The 18,100-nt window shown below is 35.0% G+C and overlaps 1 protein-coding gene across 1 annotated transcript; it reads right to left on the reverse strand.

Annotated features, from left to right (window-relative positions):
• Window positions 1–983: 983 nt before the first annotated feature.
• On the reverse strand, window positions 984–16,623 carry c1qtnf1 (C1q and TNF related 1). Its single transcript, XM_048171098.1, has 4 exons — window positions 16,428–16,623; window positions 3,112–3,254; window positions 2,907–3,016; window positions 984–2,344 (listed from the first exon to the last, which is right to left on the reverse strand). Exons 2-4 carry the CDS (start codon window positions 3,252–3,254, stop codon window positions 1,794–1,796), a joined length of 804 nt encoding a protein of 267 aa, XP_048027055.1. The 5' UTR covers window positions 16,428–16,623; the 3' UTR covers window positions 984–1,793.
• Window positions 16,624–18,100: the final 1,477 nt, after the last annotated feature.

Here is an 18,100-nt window from a genome sequence, read left to right on the forward strand (position 1 = left end):
ATGTTAGTTCACAGTGCATTAACTAATGTTAACAAATACAACTCTTGATTTTAATAATGTATTAGTAAATGTTGAAATTAACATTAACAAAGATTAATAAATGCTGTATAAGTGTAGTTCATTATTAGTTCATGTTAATTAATGTAGATAACTAATGTTAACTAATGAACCTTATTGTAAAGTTTTCCGATTATTCAATATTATATAGGGATAGTTCACCCAAAAAAAATACAGTTCTTTCATCATTTACTCACCTTCATGTTCTTTTTCCTGTGGAATGCAAAAGAAGAGAAGATATTTTGAAGAATGTTGGTAACTAAAGCTTTGGTTACCATTGACTGCCATTGAATGGACAAAAAAAAAAAAAAAAAAAAAAAAAAAAACACATTTCTTAAAAAGTCTTCTTTTATGTCACAGAAGAAATAGTCAGACAGGTTTGGAACAACATGAGAGTGATTAATTGATGACATCATTTTCATTTTTTGAGGTATCTAGCCCTTGAAGTCCCGTTTAACTACACCACTAGATGGCGACAAGTAGCTATGTTGGCCTAAAGAGAGATCGTGATCTAAACACTGTGATATTTCACACAGAAGTGCTTTTTGTTGTCTGATCTCTCTGTTTTATATCCTTGAAAGCATTTTGCTATGAAGTGAACATCAGAAGAAGTACAACAGGGTCTCCAAATCCTACAAGGCAGCATATTGCCAACTACAAAAGTCTCTTACTCCCTTCTGTCTTCTATATTTTGGTCTGACATAAACAACTACGGACCCAACTACAGCATGGGTCCGTGTGGTTACCAAAATCTTTAATATTGTCTTGTTGGATTAAGGAGCTATTCTGTATCTCTGTGTCTGTTCACAATAAAGCAATAATAATTCTAAAATTAAATATAAATTAAAAATGAAAACTGAATTTTTTCACTACTCTTTCAACACAGCATTTTAACATTTAATGAACAGCGAACTTTAGGACACCGATTTCAACTGGCTGACAAAATTGTCAGTTTCCTTTAATGACAATGAACAAAACATTTACAAATTAACAATAATAATTAATGTGCTTCCTACTGAAGCCCCTGTTAGTCTTTTTTTAGAAACTGTTGACCACAGTAACCTGGTTCTTTCAAAAGCTTTTAAAATAATGAGCTTTGGTTAAGACGTAACCGTCCAGTTCATATGATTATTTTATAGAGTCCTTGTGCAAGACAGGAACAGATTTTTATAAAGTAAAACACATGGGAATAATTTATCTTATGAATATAATATATCAAATCCACAATATCACTGCTTATACGCTGATATGACTATGAAGTCTTACTGGTTCTTCCATTTATACAAATGTAACATTTATAATACAGTACATTCAGAGACACCATTAAGGTGTTTTGTCATTGATGATTGAGTTACTTTTTCTTATTCTACAATACAGTACATTATAAAAAATATTTAATAAATCTAATAAATTATTAGGTATTATTTCAACTTCTCTGAAACAATGTACTTCAGCATCTTATCGTATACAATATAGTATATTACAATACATAATATTGTGACACTGTAACAATAACCTTTACCATGTTTGTCAAATATAGCACCAGTATCCTTAACAGAGTTAAATGGTCAGACACACAAGACACTCCAGTACTGGATCATAAAGTTAAATCAAGGTTTCTCCTCAGGTACCATGTAAGACTGTTTAAAAAACTTACAAAAAAAAGAATAACAAGAAATTACATCTCATTTAATACATGTTACATAAATCTTTGCTGTCCATCATTTTTGCTCTGCTCAGCCTTCCGACTTTGCTTTGATAAGGTGACCAGTAAATGTGATGTAGGTGTCAAAGTCATCACTGAACACAGCGTTCTCTCTCTCCCCCTTATAGAGCCGAACCCACACCTGGTCGTCCCTCTCCAGCTCCAGCATTAGGCTCTGGCTCTGCATGATGGAGCGATCGCTGGGTTGCGCATACAGGATGGCCATCTCCTGCTCGTTCTTCATCACATGCAGGTACGTTTCCTTCTGGTTCCAGGTGTGCGCGTTTAGGCTGAAGAAATAGATGCCGGGGACGTAGCAGAAGAACTTGCCCGTGAACATGTTGAAGTGGCCGTACAGGTTGACGAACTCTGTGTCGAAGATCATGGTCTGGTAGTAATCGTTACTGTGCAGGGCCTTCTTGCGGCCCACGGAGAAGGCAGCGTAGTAGGACTTACAGGGTTCTCCGGGGGCACCGACGCTGCCCTTGGTTCCCTTCACGCCGTGGGGCCCTCGGGGTCCAGTTTGCCCTGACTTGCCCGATTTCCCATAGGGTCCTCGGTCGCCAGTGTCTCCCTTTTCCCCTGTAAGGGAAGGAATGTAGCAGTGAGTCGTAGACAAGCTCAATGCGTTTTATAATTTTAACTAGCGTCATTATAAAGGTCTTTTACATACTTTATTGCTTATTTATCAAGTCTCGCTTCCTGAAACCTTGTGTTTGGGTCAAGCTTTGGAGGGTGTTTTATTAAACCTCAAATAATTAAAAATGATGGCTTTCAAATGACATATAATGGTCTTGTTTGTGTAGAGTGAAGACTGGAGCATTGTATAGAAGATGGCGCCAATCTCACAGCCATTTTTCTTCTGTTGTTTGTGACAGTTTGGCCCATAAATTCACTTTCTGTGGTGGTTTGTCCTTTTTGGTGCATGCTTTCCTGCCCACAGAAGCAGCCTGTGATTAACCAAGCCTGGCCTATATCATTTACAGCCAGTGAGATATTCAACTTTATCCACACAATTGTATACAATTGTATGTTTTGTACAATTATCATCCTTAAAATGGAAGAAATTTACCTTGTGATTTGTATATTTTAAAAAAATCCCTCAAAGCTGAACATTTAAAGTGTAGATTTTGACAGTTTGTACCTTTTAGAATGGTGATGTTTATCTGTGGCACAATCTGGTAGTGTGGCTGTGGACTGGCGTACTGAGGAGGCTCCTCTGCAGGGTCACAGCATCGCCTGCACTCTGTTCCACTAGAATCACAGGAGGAAATAATAATAATCCCAGATAGATAGATAGATAGATGATTGATTGACTGATTGATTGATTGATTGATCAGAGAAAGTACCTGCCATCTCTGTAGTATTCTGTGGATCTCTGATTATCTCTGGGCTCATATGGGTCTTGCTCCGGATCTCGGTATTGAGTAACGTATGGCTCGGCCCATTTGGCAAACACCACCACCAGCAGTAACAGGTTTGACGCTAACATCTGAGACAAGAAATAACACATCATTTGGATAAAAGTTAAAAACTTGCATTTTGTATAATTTTTGTATTTCAGTTAAGTCTACATTTATGATGTTCCATCGATGGTCCTGTTCAATTTGCATATTTTCTTTAATAATATTAATAGTGGGTGTACTGTATGCATAGACATAGGTTTGTGGTCAGGTATTTTATTTATCTATTTAAAAGAATTTAATACTTTTATTCATCAAAGATATATTAAATTGATCAAAAGTAAAAACATTTATATGATTTCTATTTCAAATAAATGCTGTTGTTTTGAACTTTGTATTCATCAAAGAATTCCGGGAAAAATGTATCAGTGTTTCCACAAAAAAATATTTAGCAGCAACTGTGATAATAATAATACATGTTTTTTGAGCAGAAAATCAGCATCCTAGAATGATTTCTGAAGACTGGAGCAATGATGCTGAAAATTCAGCCATTACAGCCTTTGCCATTACAGGAATATTTTTTTAAATATAATAAAATGGAAAACAGTTATTTTAAATTGTAATAATGTCACAATATTATTTTTTTACTGTATGTTTTGATCTAAAAAATGCAGCCTTGGTGAGCATAAGAGACTTCTTTTAGAGCCCAAATTTTTGAATGTATATACAGTATGAATTGTGATGATAATTAAGTCAATTATAAAAATTAATATTAATACAAAATATGCTAATTGAACTGGACACACTTAATTGAACACTTAATTGCATAATTATTAATCTCTGCACACTCATAGGTCAAAGATCATAGTTAAGATTTTATGAGTATCACATGTTTAGGCCTTGTGCTGTTGGATGGTAGGAACATGATAGGAGACTGTGTTATAACATAACATATTTAGTACCATCCTTGCTGCATGTTATGTATCTGCAAAGGACCAGCTTTGTTATTCAATCTCTAGCATTTGACCTATGATAGCATTAGCAACAACAAAATAGTTTTCAGGTCAAAGCTGTGTAGAAATCCAACCACTATTGTGGAATACATAAACAACAGTCAGGTGATGAAAGCTGATGAAAGGCTCCCATAACAATTTGTGTGAATTGAAATTCTTTCTGTTATAAGAAAACATGAAAACATAGCCTGAAATGTTACGAAACCAATGACAAGATGTCTCGGAATTTTAAATTGGCACTCACTTGATGTTCAGCTCTCATCTTTTTTAGGACACCAAACTAAATCAATTCAGCTTGTTTTCTGCCTTTCCAAACCATGAAGCAGAAAGGCATCTAATGATCAGTCATGAGCAGAAAATATTACACTTAATGAAGCAAGACATGAGCCAAAAATTCACTTAAACTGAAGAGAAAGTCTTTTAAGGCCAGTCTCCATCCTTCTTTAGTCTGTTGGTACTGGTAGCTTTTCCAGTAACAAGCTTTTCTAACAAGTAGTATGTTTTTCTGCGTTTTCTATCACATTTGCGCTCATCCAATAATCAAACACACTCTCTAATCATCCACTTTCTCTCTTGTATGTAGTTCTGGTAAGTGATTTAAAATCATTTTCAGATGGTTCATTTGAGTCTTTTCAGGGGCATTTATGTTTTCATTGCCATATTGAAATATTTAGTTAAATGCTGCTATTCATAATTATGTTTTCAAGTCAGTTATATAAAGTAGGGTGTTTGCTATAGTTTTATTAGTTACATTTGTATTGTATCTGTTCTGGTTTAAGGCTAAGTTAAAAAATGCTTGTCTTTTTGTCAGTTTAATCCTTCACTGATAGCAAAAATAAATTAAATCATCTCATTATCTATTTTTTTTAGTATTGTCACAGTAAATAGCTTTTTAAATGGTTAGATACAATATATGCTTAAATACATTATCAGGCCTTTATACACATGCATTTCTGTCCTAACGGTTATTTCTTTTATTGCTAGCTGTCCCACTAGCAAAATTATTTGCATTTTTGCATTTTTTTTGTGCTTGAGAACACACTGAAAAAATCCCACAAAGTTGATAAAAAGCCCACATATTTTGTGAGGTAGCTGCAGCAAAATGCACAGCAATCCAAAACACTTTACAACCCATACAAGCACTGAGTACAAGCACTCAGTATGAGCTCCAAAAACTTTATGTAGTGAGAATCGAAACACATTTATAACTGATTATAAATACTGAATCAAAATTCTTCTATAAAAACAGTTTGTACATAAGGAATGTAACAAACAACTCACCATGATCCATGGCCTTAGATTCACAATTAAAATGTTCATGAATAAAATAATATTTTTCTTAGTTATAAAACAAAAATGTATGTACCTCCTAAACCATGTACATGCTTTGCAAAAAAGAATTAGATAATAAAAAAGAAGTTGAAAAAAATGCTCATGAATGTTTTTGCACCATGAAGGTTTTAGAGTGAAATGTATATATACGGTGAGGTCCAAAAGTCGAAAACCACATGAAAATTCAAAATCTACTTGGAAATAAACAGAAAGATGCACCTTTTTTTCTGGTGCGTGACACACTGACAGTGAACAAAATAAATAATTATGTTTTATGAAGTTGAACTTGATATATGCACAGAATATACAATGTAAAAAACCTACTTTAGATTACAGACTGTCATCATATTAGTTTTGCTGTGTCCAGCTGTGCAGTGTAGCAGCACTACAGATAATGACACACACACAATAATTGCACAGTAGGTCACATAGTAGCATATAAACATGCCTGTGGTTTCATGGTCTGTGTTCATTGATATTGTTTAATAATCTTTTTAATCGTGTTTGATCTGTGTAGAAAGCATGGATAAAACAGTATCAGTGTAAACATGTTTCTTTTTTTCTTTTTCTTTTTTGAGCCGAGTACTACATCTGTTGATATGGTTGCTCACATGATCATCCAGCCTTTAGCCCATGCAGCATGTTGACTATGCACAATTCAAACATGCCATAAAGTTTTTAAAACTACAGACTGCATATAATACTGAGATGAATAAGGTTTCCATAGGGGCCGCCACACCGCAGTGACCCTTCTCTAATCGTGAGGTTGAAGAATGACGTGCTACATCCCACTGTTTAATAAACTCACTCAGATGAAGCCTCTGTTCTATGTGTATGTGTGTGTTTTAGAGTGATGTTTAATTTAAGAAAAGGTCACATCACTCAATTTAGTCTGAAGTTCAAAGCAGTTTTTGGGCAGTGCTTTGAGGTTGTGCACGTTTAATCCTCTATAAGCTTATGATGTGTTCACCTGGGTATATCATCTGACCATCTTTTTTGTACTGCACACATATGTGCCTATAATACAGTTTGTGGTGTTTCAAAATAGCCAAAGGCTTGTGATTAGATGCTGTGTAAATAGTGGTGTAAATACTATCATGCTGCATTTTAGCCATTATCACAAAATAAACCCCTTAAGGGTAATACAAGACACAAATGTTTCAGCTTGATCACATTTTCACAAACCCGATTCCAAAAAAGTTGGGACACTGTACAAATTGTGAATAAAAAAGGAATGCAATAATTTACAAATCTCATAAACTTATATGTTATTCACAATAGAATATAGATAACATATCAAATGTTGAAAGTGAGACATTTTGAAATGTCATGCCAAATATTGGCTCATTTTGGATTTCATGAGAGCTACACATTCTAAAAAAGTTGGGACAGGTAGCAATAAGAGGCCGGAAAAGTTAAATGTACATATAAGGAACAGCTGGAGGGCCAATTTGCAACTTATTAGGTCAATTGGCAACATGATTGGGTATAAAAAGAGCCTCTCAGAGTGGCAGTGTCTCTCAGAAGTCAAGATGGGCAGAGGATCACCAATTCCCCCAATGCTCCCGCGAAAAATAGTGGAGCAATATCAGAAAGGAGTTTCTCAGAGAAAAATTGCAAAGAGTTTGAAGTTATCATCATCTACAGTGCATAATATCATCTAAATATTCAGAGAATCTGGAACAATCTTTGTGCGTAAGGGTCAAGGCCGGAAAACTATACTGGATGCCCGTGATCTTCGGGCCCTTAGACGGCACTGCATCACATACAGGAATGCTACTGTAATGGAAATCACAACATGGGCTCAGGAATACTTCCATAAAACATTGTCGGTGAACACAATCCACCGTGCCATTCGCCGTCGCCGGCTAAAACTCTATAGGTCAAAAAAGAAGCCATATCTAAACATGATCCAGAAGCACAGGCGTTTTCTCTGGGCCAAGGCTCATTTAAAATGGACCGTGGCAAAGTGGAAAACTGTTCTGTGGTCAGACGAATCAAAATTTGAAGTTCTTTTTGGAAAACTGGGACGCCATGTCATCCGGACTAAAGAGGACAAGGACAACCCAAGTTGTTATCAGCGCTCAGTTCAGAAGCCTGCATCTCTGATGGTATGGGGTTGCATGAGTGTGTGTGGCATGGGCAGCTTACACATTTGGAAAGGCACCATCAATGCTGAAAGGTATATCCAAGTTCTAGAACAACATTTGCTCCCATCCAGACGTCGTCTCTTTCAGGGAAGACCTTGCATTTTCCAACATGACAATGCCAGACCACATACTGCATCAATTACAACATCATGGCTGCGTAGAAGAAGGATCCGGGTACTGAAATGGCCAGCCTGCAGTCCAGATCTTTCACCCATAGAAAACATTTGGCGCATCATAGAGAGGAAGATGCGACAAAGAAGACCTAAGACAGTTGAGCAACTAAAAGCCGATATTAGACAAGAATGGGACAACATTCCTATTCCTAAACTTGAGCAACTTGTCTCCTCAGTCCCCAGACGTTTGCAGACCATTATAAAAGAAGAGGGGATGCCACACAGTGGTAAACATGGCCTTGTCCCAACTTTTTTGAGATGTGTTGATGCCATGAAATCAACTTATTTTTCCCCTTAAAATTATACATTTTCTCAGTTAAAACATTTGATATGTCATCTATGTTGTATTCTGAATAAAATATTGAAATTTGAAACTTCCACATCATTACATTCTGTTTTTATTCACAATTTGTACAGTGTCCCAACTTTTTTGGAATCGGGTTTGTATATATATATATATATATATATATATATATATATATATATATATATATATATATATATATATATATATATATATATATATATATATATATATATATATATATATATATATATATATATAGTATATAATATATATATATTGTGTGTATATAATATACAGTATATGTGTTATATATATTTTTTTTTACTTTTTTTGTCTCGAAAAAGGTCGCAAGCCAGATTCTAACTTAGGTTGCCACGCACAAAAATATCAATGCTTGTGCTACATCCTCCAGGCCACTTCTCTGACATCAAAAGCACATTTTTTTTCTGGTGCCATCTGACTTTTGGGCTTCAAATTATTGGGGAAAAAATGAATATATTCAATCCATTCAAAACGCCTGTTTTATATTATTTCCCTTTTGCTGCTGTTTCCTTGATTATCCTCTTTTTCATGCTCAGCCATGTTTACAGTCCCACATCTGATATTCTGGCATGAGAATCCCTCTCCTTCCTGCGGATGTCGGGGTCTTGAGGTCATGTTTACATGTTCAGCACATCACTGAGTCCTCCTTTAGTTCAGGCCCAGTCTTCTTGGCTCAATCAACATCTACCCCAACCTTTTTAAATGTGTTACATAAGTAGAGAGTGTTTTTCACCCTTCTTCTCCAGAGAACACCACGCTCTATGCATCATTCTCAGAACATCTAAAAGTCCCTGAACCCTCTGTGGGTTTGAAACAGTGAGTGGAGAGCCAAGAGTCAAATGCATAAACATTTGCCTGCTTTCTTTAGTCATATATTGTAACCAGTTTTGGCCAGCACTGAAGCTTCAGATTACTGAACATTAAATATTTCAAGTCGCATGAAATCACAATTGGCCTTATTTACTTTATAAATTCACACTGCTGGTTGTATTTTGAACAATTCATTGGTGTATTTTATTCCAAACTAAAATGATTTCAAACAAAACAAAACTCCTCAAACTTTAATCAAAATATAGTAACTTGCATTTTACTGTTTGAAAAAAATGGGTTTTAGAAACATGTCCCTTAACAAGCAGTTAAGCCGCAGTCTCACTAGACTTTGAGTGCACAAAATTTCTATGGACACTGTAACGGTCATGATATGACATCACACTCTGCGGCATCTTTTTTTTTATAAACATGAATTCAACATATAACAAATAGTAATACATTCAAATGTAAAAATATACTCGACTTTACTGCAAAAATATGAGTTCTTTTAATCAAGAGGTCATATTTCTGGTTATTACATATTATTGGTCACATGTCTTCACGTGATGTGAATTTGCAGGTCAGAGTTCACCAACGCGATGCATTTGTGAGAAAAATATCCATATTTAACAAGTTATAAAGTAAAATCCTACGTTATACGTCACGTAAGTTGCGCTTAAGCTAGTTATTTTATTTTATAATGTGTTAAATATGGATATTTTTCTTACACAAACACATCACTTCACAAGGCCTTTATTAACCCCCCGGAGCCATGTGGAGTATGTTTATGATGGATGGATGCACATATTTGAACCAAACTCGTGACCCCCATTCACTGCCATTATAAAGCTTGATAGTGTCAGGGTGTTTATTAAAGGTGCCCTAGAACTTCTTTTTAAAAGATGTAATATAAGTCTAAGGTGTCCCCTGAATGTGTCTGTGAAGTTTCAGCTCAAAATACCCCATAGATTTTTTTTAATTCATTTTTTTATCTGCCTATTTTGGGGCATCATTAACTATGCACCGATATATAGGTTGCGGCCCCCTTAATTCTCGTGCTCCCCCGCCCCCAGAGCTCGCGCTTGCCTTGAACAGCATAAACACAGTTTACACAGCTAATATAACCCTCAACTTTACAAGATGTTCGTCATGCATGCTGCTTGCATACATCGGATCATGTAAGTATAGTATTTATTTGGATGTATTACATTTGATTCTGAATGAGTTTGAGGCTATGCTGCGTGGCTAAAGCTAACATTACACACTGTTGGAGAGATTTATAAAGAATGAAGTTGTGTTTATGCATTATACAGACTGCAAGTGTTTAAAAATGAAAATAGCGACGGCTCTCTTGTCTCCGTGAATACAGTAATAAACGATGGTAACTTTAACCACATTTAACAGTACATTAGCAACATGCTAACGAAACATTTAGAAAGACAATTCACAAATATCACTAAAAATATCATGTTATCATGGATCATGTCAGTTATTATTGCTCCATCTGCCATTTTTCGCTATTGTTCTTGCTTGCTTACCTAGTCTGATGATTCAGCTGTGCACATCCAGACGTTCTGCCCTTATCTAATGGCTTGATCATGGGCTGGCATATGCAAATATTGGGGGCGTACACCCCGACTGTTACGTAACAGTCGGTGTTATGTTGAGATTCGCCTGTTCTTCGGAGGTCTTTTAAACAAATGAGATTTATATAAGAAGGAGGAAACAATGGAGTTTGAAACTCAGTGTATGTCTTTTCCATGTACTGAACTCTTGTTATTCAACTATGCCAATATAAATTCAATATTTAATTCTAGGGCACCTTTAATATAACTCCGATTTTATTTGTCTGAAAGAAGCATGAGTAAATCATGGGGTAATTTTCATTTTAAAGTAAACTAATCCTTTAATCCCAACCCAAACTCATGCATTGGCCAGTGTATTTATAGTCAGCCCAGTTGCTACTGGTGGTACAGAAATTACACACTTCACCTTTTTGAAACTACATGGTGAACATTATAAAAGGAAATGATGTAGGTTTTTCCATGTTCCCACATTCCTAAACTGCAAACAGCCATTGAAAGGTGTCATAACAAATTTCCATTGTGTTATCACAGCAGATCATAATAACTACTAATCTGCATTGTGCTTTTTGTCATCCCTACACAATTCCGCAGGCATGCAGTGGCGTGTCTGATCTATGAGGTGTGGCTTTGGTGGATTTTCTCAGTGGAAAACAAGTGTGTGGTCTCAGGTCAATGATCCTGCTGAATCCAGCGTGGATAAAAGTCGGCCAATTCTTTGGTGTTTGGTTCTGGATCATATTTAAGGTGAGGCCCACCAGGTGCTCTGTAATGCTTTTCTAAATTCTCTGTCTGAGGTCAGCAGCTGAACATAAACAGTTTGTCGCCATGAAATTAGGTCTCTTTGGCTACAGAAATTAGGTACTGGCTCCATTCTTGGTGGCACTTTATTTTATATTTTACAGTCCTGTTCCACATGTACATACTATGTTCTTATTATAGTTATTACAATAACTGGGTAATAACAAGGTACTAACCCTGAATCTACCCCTAAACCTAACCTTAACCCATGTAGTTACCTTATATTAACCAGTACTTTCTTATGTAAGTACACTGTAAGTACTCGTAAGTGCACGTACTGTAAAATAAAGTGCAACCCCTTTGGGTTTGGGTGTGTGACTAAACGCACCCCAGTGACCTACTTTCAACCACATACTGAATACTTCTGTCACTAGTCATGCACATTTGAAACCCCCATTTGCCAGGTTCAGTTTAGCATGTACCCCTTCCTTCTGTACATGCTTGGACCAACCTGTCCTTCCAACCATTCTCACGTTCAAAATCTTCCCAATTTTTTGCGGCTGTTTCTTCAGAGGAAGTTGAATGAACCGCAGGGAATGAAAGTGAACATGACATGGTCTATCAACAGAGTACATAAACATCCATCTTATTAAAGTAACAGTCTTCTTTGCTTTCTGAACTTCCTCGAGTTCATTCGGATACTAGTGTTATCAGAAAAGACAAGCTCTTGAAACACAGCTGGACTCAAGTAATTTGAGTGTAAAAAAGTTTACTTTTTCCATACTTTCTTTGAGAGAATAACACATACTAGCCTTGTGGAAAGACTCCAGCGGACTCTCATTGAGTTATTCTCCCCTATCCTTGTCATTTTTTTTTAAAGTGCAGACAATTGCTGGGGGTGAACTTCAACAATCCTGTCGGTTTTCAAACAAGGTATTGAATAACATCATGTACCTGTACCAGCAAGTCTCTACCCTTTGTCTTATAGGGGATGTACAAAAACAAGTTTCCACCTTTTGATTGTTTGGTCATGGGCATTCGGTCATGTTTGAAAGGAGAAGAAGGTAAAGGATAGTTCATGAACAGAATTAAAAGACAAATTGTGGTTTCATTGTCAAATTGCCTTGACTTTATAAGCACAATCTTGGGCTGCCATCAAATGCAATACCATCAAATACCAAGCTGAATGTAATGGACTGTGTTTGGAACTTGCCAGCCATTTAATAAATACTTGTTTAAATTAAATTTAATTATTTAAAACAGACATTCATCACACTGGATATGGATGAGTGCTCATTGGACATACTATACACTTCAGAAATTGTAAGAGTGCTATGTTCCTATATTGTTTTGAACACAGTCATGGGGTGCTGACATTGCCCATGTGTCTGGAAGAAGAGTTTCCCCAAACAATTCACACACAGAATCCTACAGTTCATTGTAACTTTTCTAGTGTTTAACATTTTACTTGAAATAGACACTGCTGGATTTGGTGCTGACCCTGACTTCAAAGCTAGCAGTTTTTGCTGTCACTTTGAAGTCTGTGTGGCAAAACACTGAGGTCAGTTTCACCCTTGACCCATATAAGCCAGTGTGCCTTAAAGGTCCCGTTTTTCGTGTTTTTTTGAAGCTTTGATTGTGTTTATAGTGTGCAATATAACATGTGTTCATGTTTCGCGTGTAAAAAAAACACAGTATTTTTCACATAATTTACTTATCTGTATACCGCTGTTTCCACTGTCATAAAAACGGGCTGATGACTTCCTTGTTCTATGAAGTCCCTCCTTCAGAAATACGTAACGAGTTCTGATTGTGCCAGCGGTTCCTGTGTTGTGATTCGACAGCAGTTTAGCGCATCTTGCCCGGAAAGGTCACGCCTCTTACCATAACGTGGAGATGCACGCGCTCAGTGTTATTGTAAACATGTCTTTAATTTTACCCTATCAATTTGAGCCGGAATCAGACCCGGTGATTGGACTGCGGGATGAAAATAACAGCGTTTCGACGACATGGCGACAAACACACTCTACAAACGCAACTCTTGTGTATTCCTGTGGGCGGAGGTTAGTCAAAAAACTGTTTTAGTGACCTCATTAAAGAAGTAAGTAGAGGGATGTAGTCCAAACTGGCCGTTCGATGTAGGCGACTTCTGTTAAATAAAATATCTCGCTTGGCATTGAATTTTGAGCTTTAAAATTTTACAGATTTTATTTATACTCTAACAGCAACATTACACACTAACTAAAGTTTGAAACATGGGATCACGAAGAACGGGACCTTTAACTTAGACATCCTCCATGGTTCAGTGAACTGAAGAAAAACACTCATCTTCAGCTTATCTTTTGCAACTCATTTTACTTCCAAAATGAATGGAAGCTTGTTTCCGCCACAAAATCAAAAAATAAAAAAAAAATTACGACAACTTTTCTCAGAATTTCGAGTTTATATCTCGCAATTCAGACTTTATAACTCACGGTTACGAGTTTATATCTTACAATTCTAAGAAAAAAGTTAAAACTGTGGAATATAAACACAATTGTGAGAAAAGTTATAATTTTTTTCTTAAACTCACAATTGCAAGTTAAGTCAGAATTGCGAGATATCAACTCTAAATTGAGGGAGAAAATATAAAAATATAAATTTGCAATTATGCAAATGTATCTCCGTTTTGAGAAAAGTCAGAATTTCTCGCATTTGCGACTATTTCTCATAATTGCAAGTTCTCACAGTTCTAAGAAAAAAAAATTCAGAGTTCATATTTCACAATTCTGATTTTTTTTTCTTAGAACTGTGAGATATAAACTCACAATTGTACGGAAGAGGATTAGGGCCAAGCAATAATAAAAAAAAATAAAACCATCTCGAGATTAAAGTTGTTAAATTTCGAGAAAAAACTCGTTAAATTTCGAGAAAAAAGTCTAGATAAAATGTTGAGAATAAACTCGTTAAATTATGAGAAAAAACTCGTTAAATTTCGAGAAAAAAGTCGAGATAAAATGTTGAGAATAAACTTGTTAAATTATGAGAAAAAACGCGTTAAATTTCGAGAAAAAAGTCGAGATAAAATGTTGAGAATAAACTCGTTAAATTACGAGAAAAAAAACTCGTTAAATTTCGAGAAAAAAGTCGAGATAAAATGTTGAGAATAAACTCGTTAAATTACGAGAAAAAAACTCGTTAAATTTCGAGAAAAAAGTCGAGATAAAATGTTGAGAATAAACTCATTAAATTACGAGAAAAAAAACTCGTTAAATTTCGAGAAAAAAGTCGAGATAAAATGTTGAGAATAAACTCGTTAAATTACGAGAAAAAAACTCATTAAATTTTGAGAAAAAAGTCGAGATAAAATGTTGAGAATAAACTCGTTAAATTACGAGAAAAAAACTCATTAAATTTTGAGAAAAAAGTCGAGATAAAATGTTGAGAATAAAGTCATTAAATTATGAGAAAAAAGTTGTTAAATTACGAGAACAAATTCGTTAAATTGTGAGAAAAAAAACTCATTCAATTTCGAGAATAAAGTCGAGATAAAATGTTGAGAATAAACTCGTTAAATTACGGAAAAAAAACTCATTCAATTTCGAGAAAAAAGTCGAGATAAAATGTTGAGAATAAACTCATTAAATTATGACTTTATTCTCAACATTTTATCTCAACTTTTTTCTCGAAATTTAACGAGTTTTTTCTCATAATTTAACAAATTTGTTCTCGTAATTTAAAGACTTTTTTCTCGTAATTTAATGAGTTTATTCTCGTAATTTAATGAGTTTATTCTCAACATTTTATTTCGACTTTTTTCTCAAAATTTAATGAGTTTTTTCTCGAAATTTAACAACTTTAATCTCGAGATGGTTTTAATATTTTATTATTGCTTGGCCCTAATCCTCTTCCGTACAATTGCAAGTTAAAGTCAGAATTCCGAGATATAAACTCAAAATTGTGAGAAAAGTCAGAATTGCACATTTATATTTCGCAATTCTGAGGGGAAAAAATTCTGAGTTTGTATCTCGTAGTTCAGACTTTATTTCTCAGAATTGTGAGATATAAACTTGCAATTCTGAGAAGAAAAAGTCAGGTTTGTGAAATATAAACTGTGAAGAAAAAGTCAGTAAAAAGTCATAGTTGCTTTTTTATTCCCTGGCTGAAACAAGCTTCCATAATAATGTGATATATTTCAAAGTGAAACAAACAAACAAAAAATCATATTTAATGAGAAGAAATGCAGTGGGGGACTTTTTATCTACTGGGAATTGATTGGAGTAACATGCACTGGTGAACTATTCCCTGATGAACCCCTGCTCACTGCCATTTAATGTCTTAGGAGGGGCCAAATCTGTAAAATTATGCAAGAAAACTCTGTTACACAACTTCTGTTATGTAGTTTGGAAAATTTGTTGGGGTTGAAAGCAATCTGGTGTAGCACTAATCATCATAGTGTCATATTTCCAAGAGTTGCAAGAGATGAGGCAATATGAACTTGGCTTTGTGATGGCATGCCTCAAGAATTCCTGTCCTAGATTCGGTTCCTGCACCCTGTGGCAGTGCTACTCGTTCCATGGATAATCAAAAATACATTTTATGATTCCTTATGTCTCCATGAAACTTACAATGCCCATGATTTAGTAGATACTCCTTAGAGATAGGGTGGGATCTGTCACTAGCCAAATTAATTAGTTTTCATTACTTAGTAATATTAAAACCACATGAAACCTAGGGTGTTGTTACATTCAAAAACATTTAACCCAGCTGTGTCCTTTCGCCTTGCACCTGCTGTTAAATGCGTACATTTCTAAGCTTGTTGGACCTAACAGTCATCTTGACATTGCCTCAAAATAAAACACATACAATTATAGATCTGAGTGAGCAACCAACAACACACAAAAAGTGAAATAACTATGCTATGTTAATGTACTCATTCACTTTCATGGTGCATTTAAAAGTCAGACATATTGTTTTGCATTAGGATTCAGTTTCCCTAGCATCTGGAAAAGGCTTTAACATCATTGCACGTGCCATTATGTGTAACCAACAGCCTCCATTTACGGAAATGAAAAGACATGCAGTATTATTGTAAACTTCTAACCCAAAACATCCTGATGAACATCTCCTACCTTTATCTTGGCAGGTCCAGACCTGAGGGTGCACAGAAGCTCTGCTGGGCTGCACTGAGGATGCTTGCGTTGACTGGGCCGCACTGCTCTGTTTCTCTGAGAGTCTTTTTGCCTGCCAGTGTTTTTAAAACATCTTCCTCCTGCACTCCCAAACTCAGCATGCCATGAGGAGCCAGGGGAAAAAAGTGCAGAAAAGAAGGAGAACGGAGGGAGGAGCATGGATGCATCCAAGAGGGTGGGGTGCAATGAAAACAACAAAAAGGACAAAGTGAAAAAAAGGAAACCTTGCAAAAAAAAAGAGGCCATAGCAGACCAACTGGAAGCACAGAAGGCTGTGGAAAGAGAGAGAGAGAGAGAGAGAGAGAGAGAGAGAGAGAAGAGAAGTGCCATATAAAAGTAATGAATTGTGTCCCACCTTGTTCCCAGACTTGTCAGACAGCTGTTAAGTAGCTGCTGTTAGTTTCAAAGAATCTTTTAAAGAGCAAGATTAGCATTTTAAGAACACTAACATTTCAGTTAAGATTATCTGGCTATAAAAATAGAGAACCTAGAAGCATTGTAATATACTGACAACAAACTGAAATACTTTGAACTGAAGATTATATGCATTATAAATGTGATTTATTTTGTTAGTTTGCTCATTTTAGCCAAGAATCAATTCTAGAATGTCTGAAATACCAGTTAAAGCTGAACTACAACAGTCGGTATTTACTACTCAAAATGTATGACTCTAGAGATTACATAATTTCAATAGGATAATTTGGCTGAAATGTTGTTTTTTCCCATCACATAGGAAAAAAAAATATATATATATATATATATATACAGTCAAACCAAAAATTATTCAGACACTAGATATATATTTTTTATTTTTTTACTAGTGGGTGCAGGACACTATAGTTCATTTATGTAAGTGAGGATAGCAAAATAAAGTAAACTGTGACATATTATACCCAAAAATTCTTCATACAGTGGTGTACCAGTACAATTGATAAAAATCTGGAACCAGAAATTATTCAGACACTTTGACCTGACCATGTTTTGCTTAAGTGTTATCTGACATAATTAGGATTCATTTTTCTTTTAATTTTTCATTTTTTCATTTTTTCTTTTCATTTTTTCTAAACACAGTTTAACTCTGAGATCTTGTCATATTTTATTACCATTTTTAAACTATAGTGAATAAACTGTATTAATGAATGAAATGTTCAAGGTGTCTGAATAAATTATATATATATATATATATATATATATATATATATATATATATATATATATATATATATATATATATTAGAGATGCACTGATATATTGGCCAATATCGCTATCGGCCAATAAAGATTAAAAACAGCCAATAGTCAGGGCTGATATATCCTGTCAATCAAAAGAGGGCAGGAAAATGCACTGAATTTGTGCTTTGTGTAAAGAAAATGTTAAGAAACCAGTTTGATGTTCAATATTGATAGTAATTATGTGAATTAATAACATTCAGAAAGTTAAGAAATATTGATTTAATCTTCAGAATTTAGTTAATGTGTGTTAATATTAATTTGAGTAATGTTGTTATGTTTATAACTGATACCAGTTACTCAAGTTGATGAAATGGAGAGAATAAAGTTTTTATTTGCATTTTTTTCAAAATATTGATTAATTATTAATTATAATGAAATTA

This window comes from Megalobrama amblycephala, linkage group LG20 (assembly GCF_018812025.1).
Source record: "Megalobrama amblycephala isolate DHTTF-2021 linkage group LG20, ASM1881202v1, whole genome shotgun sequence".
Taxonomy (NCBI): domain Eukaryota; kingdom Metazoa; phylum Chordata; class Actinopteri; order Cypriniformes; family Xenocyprididae; genus Megalobrama; species Megalobrama amblycephala.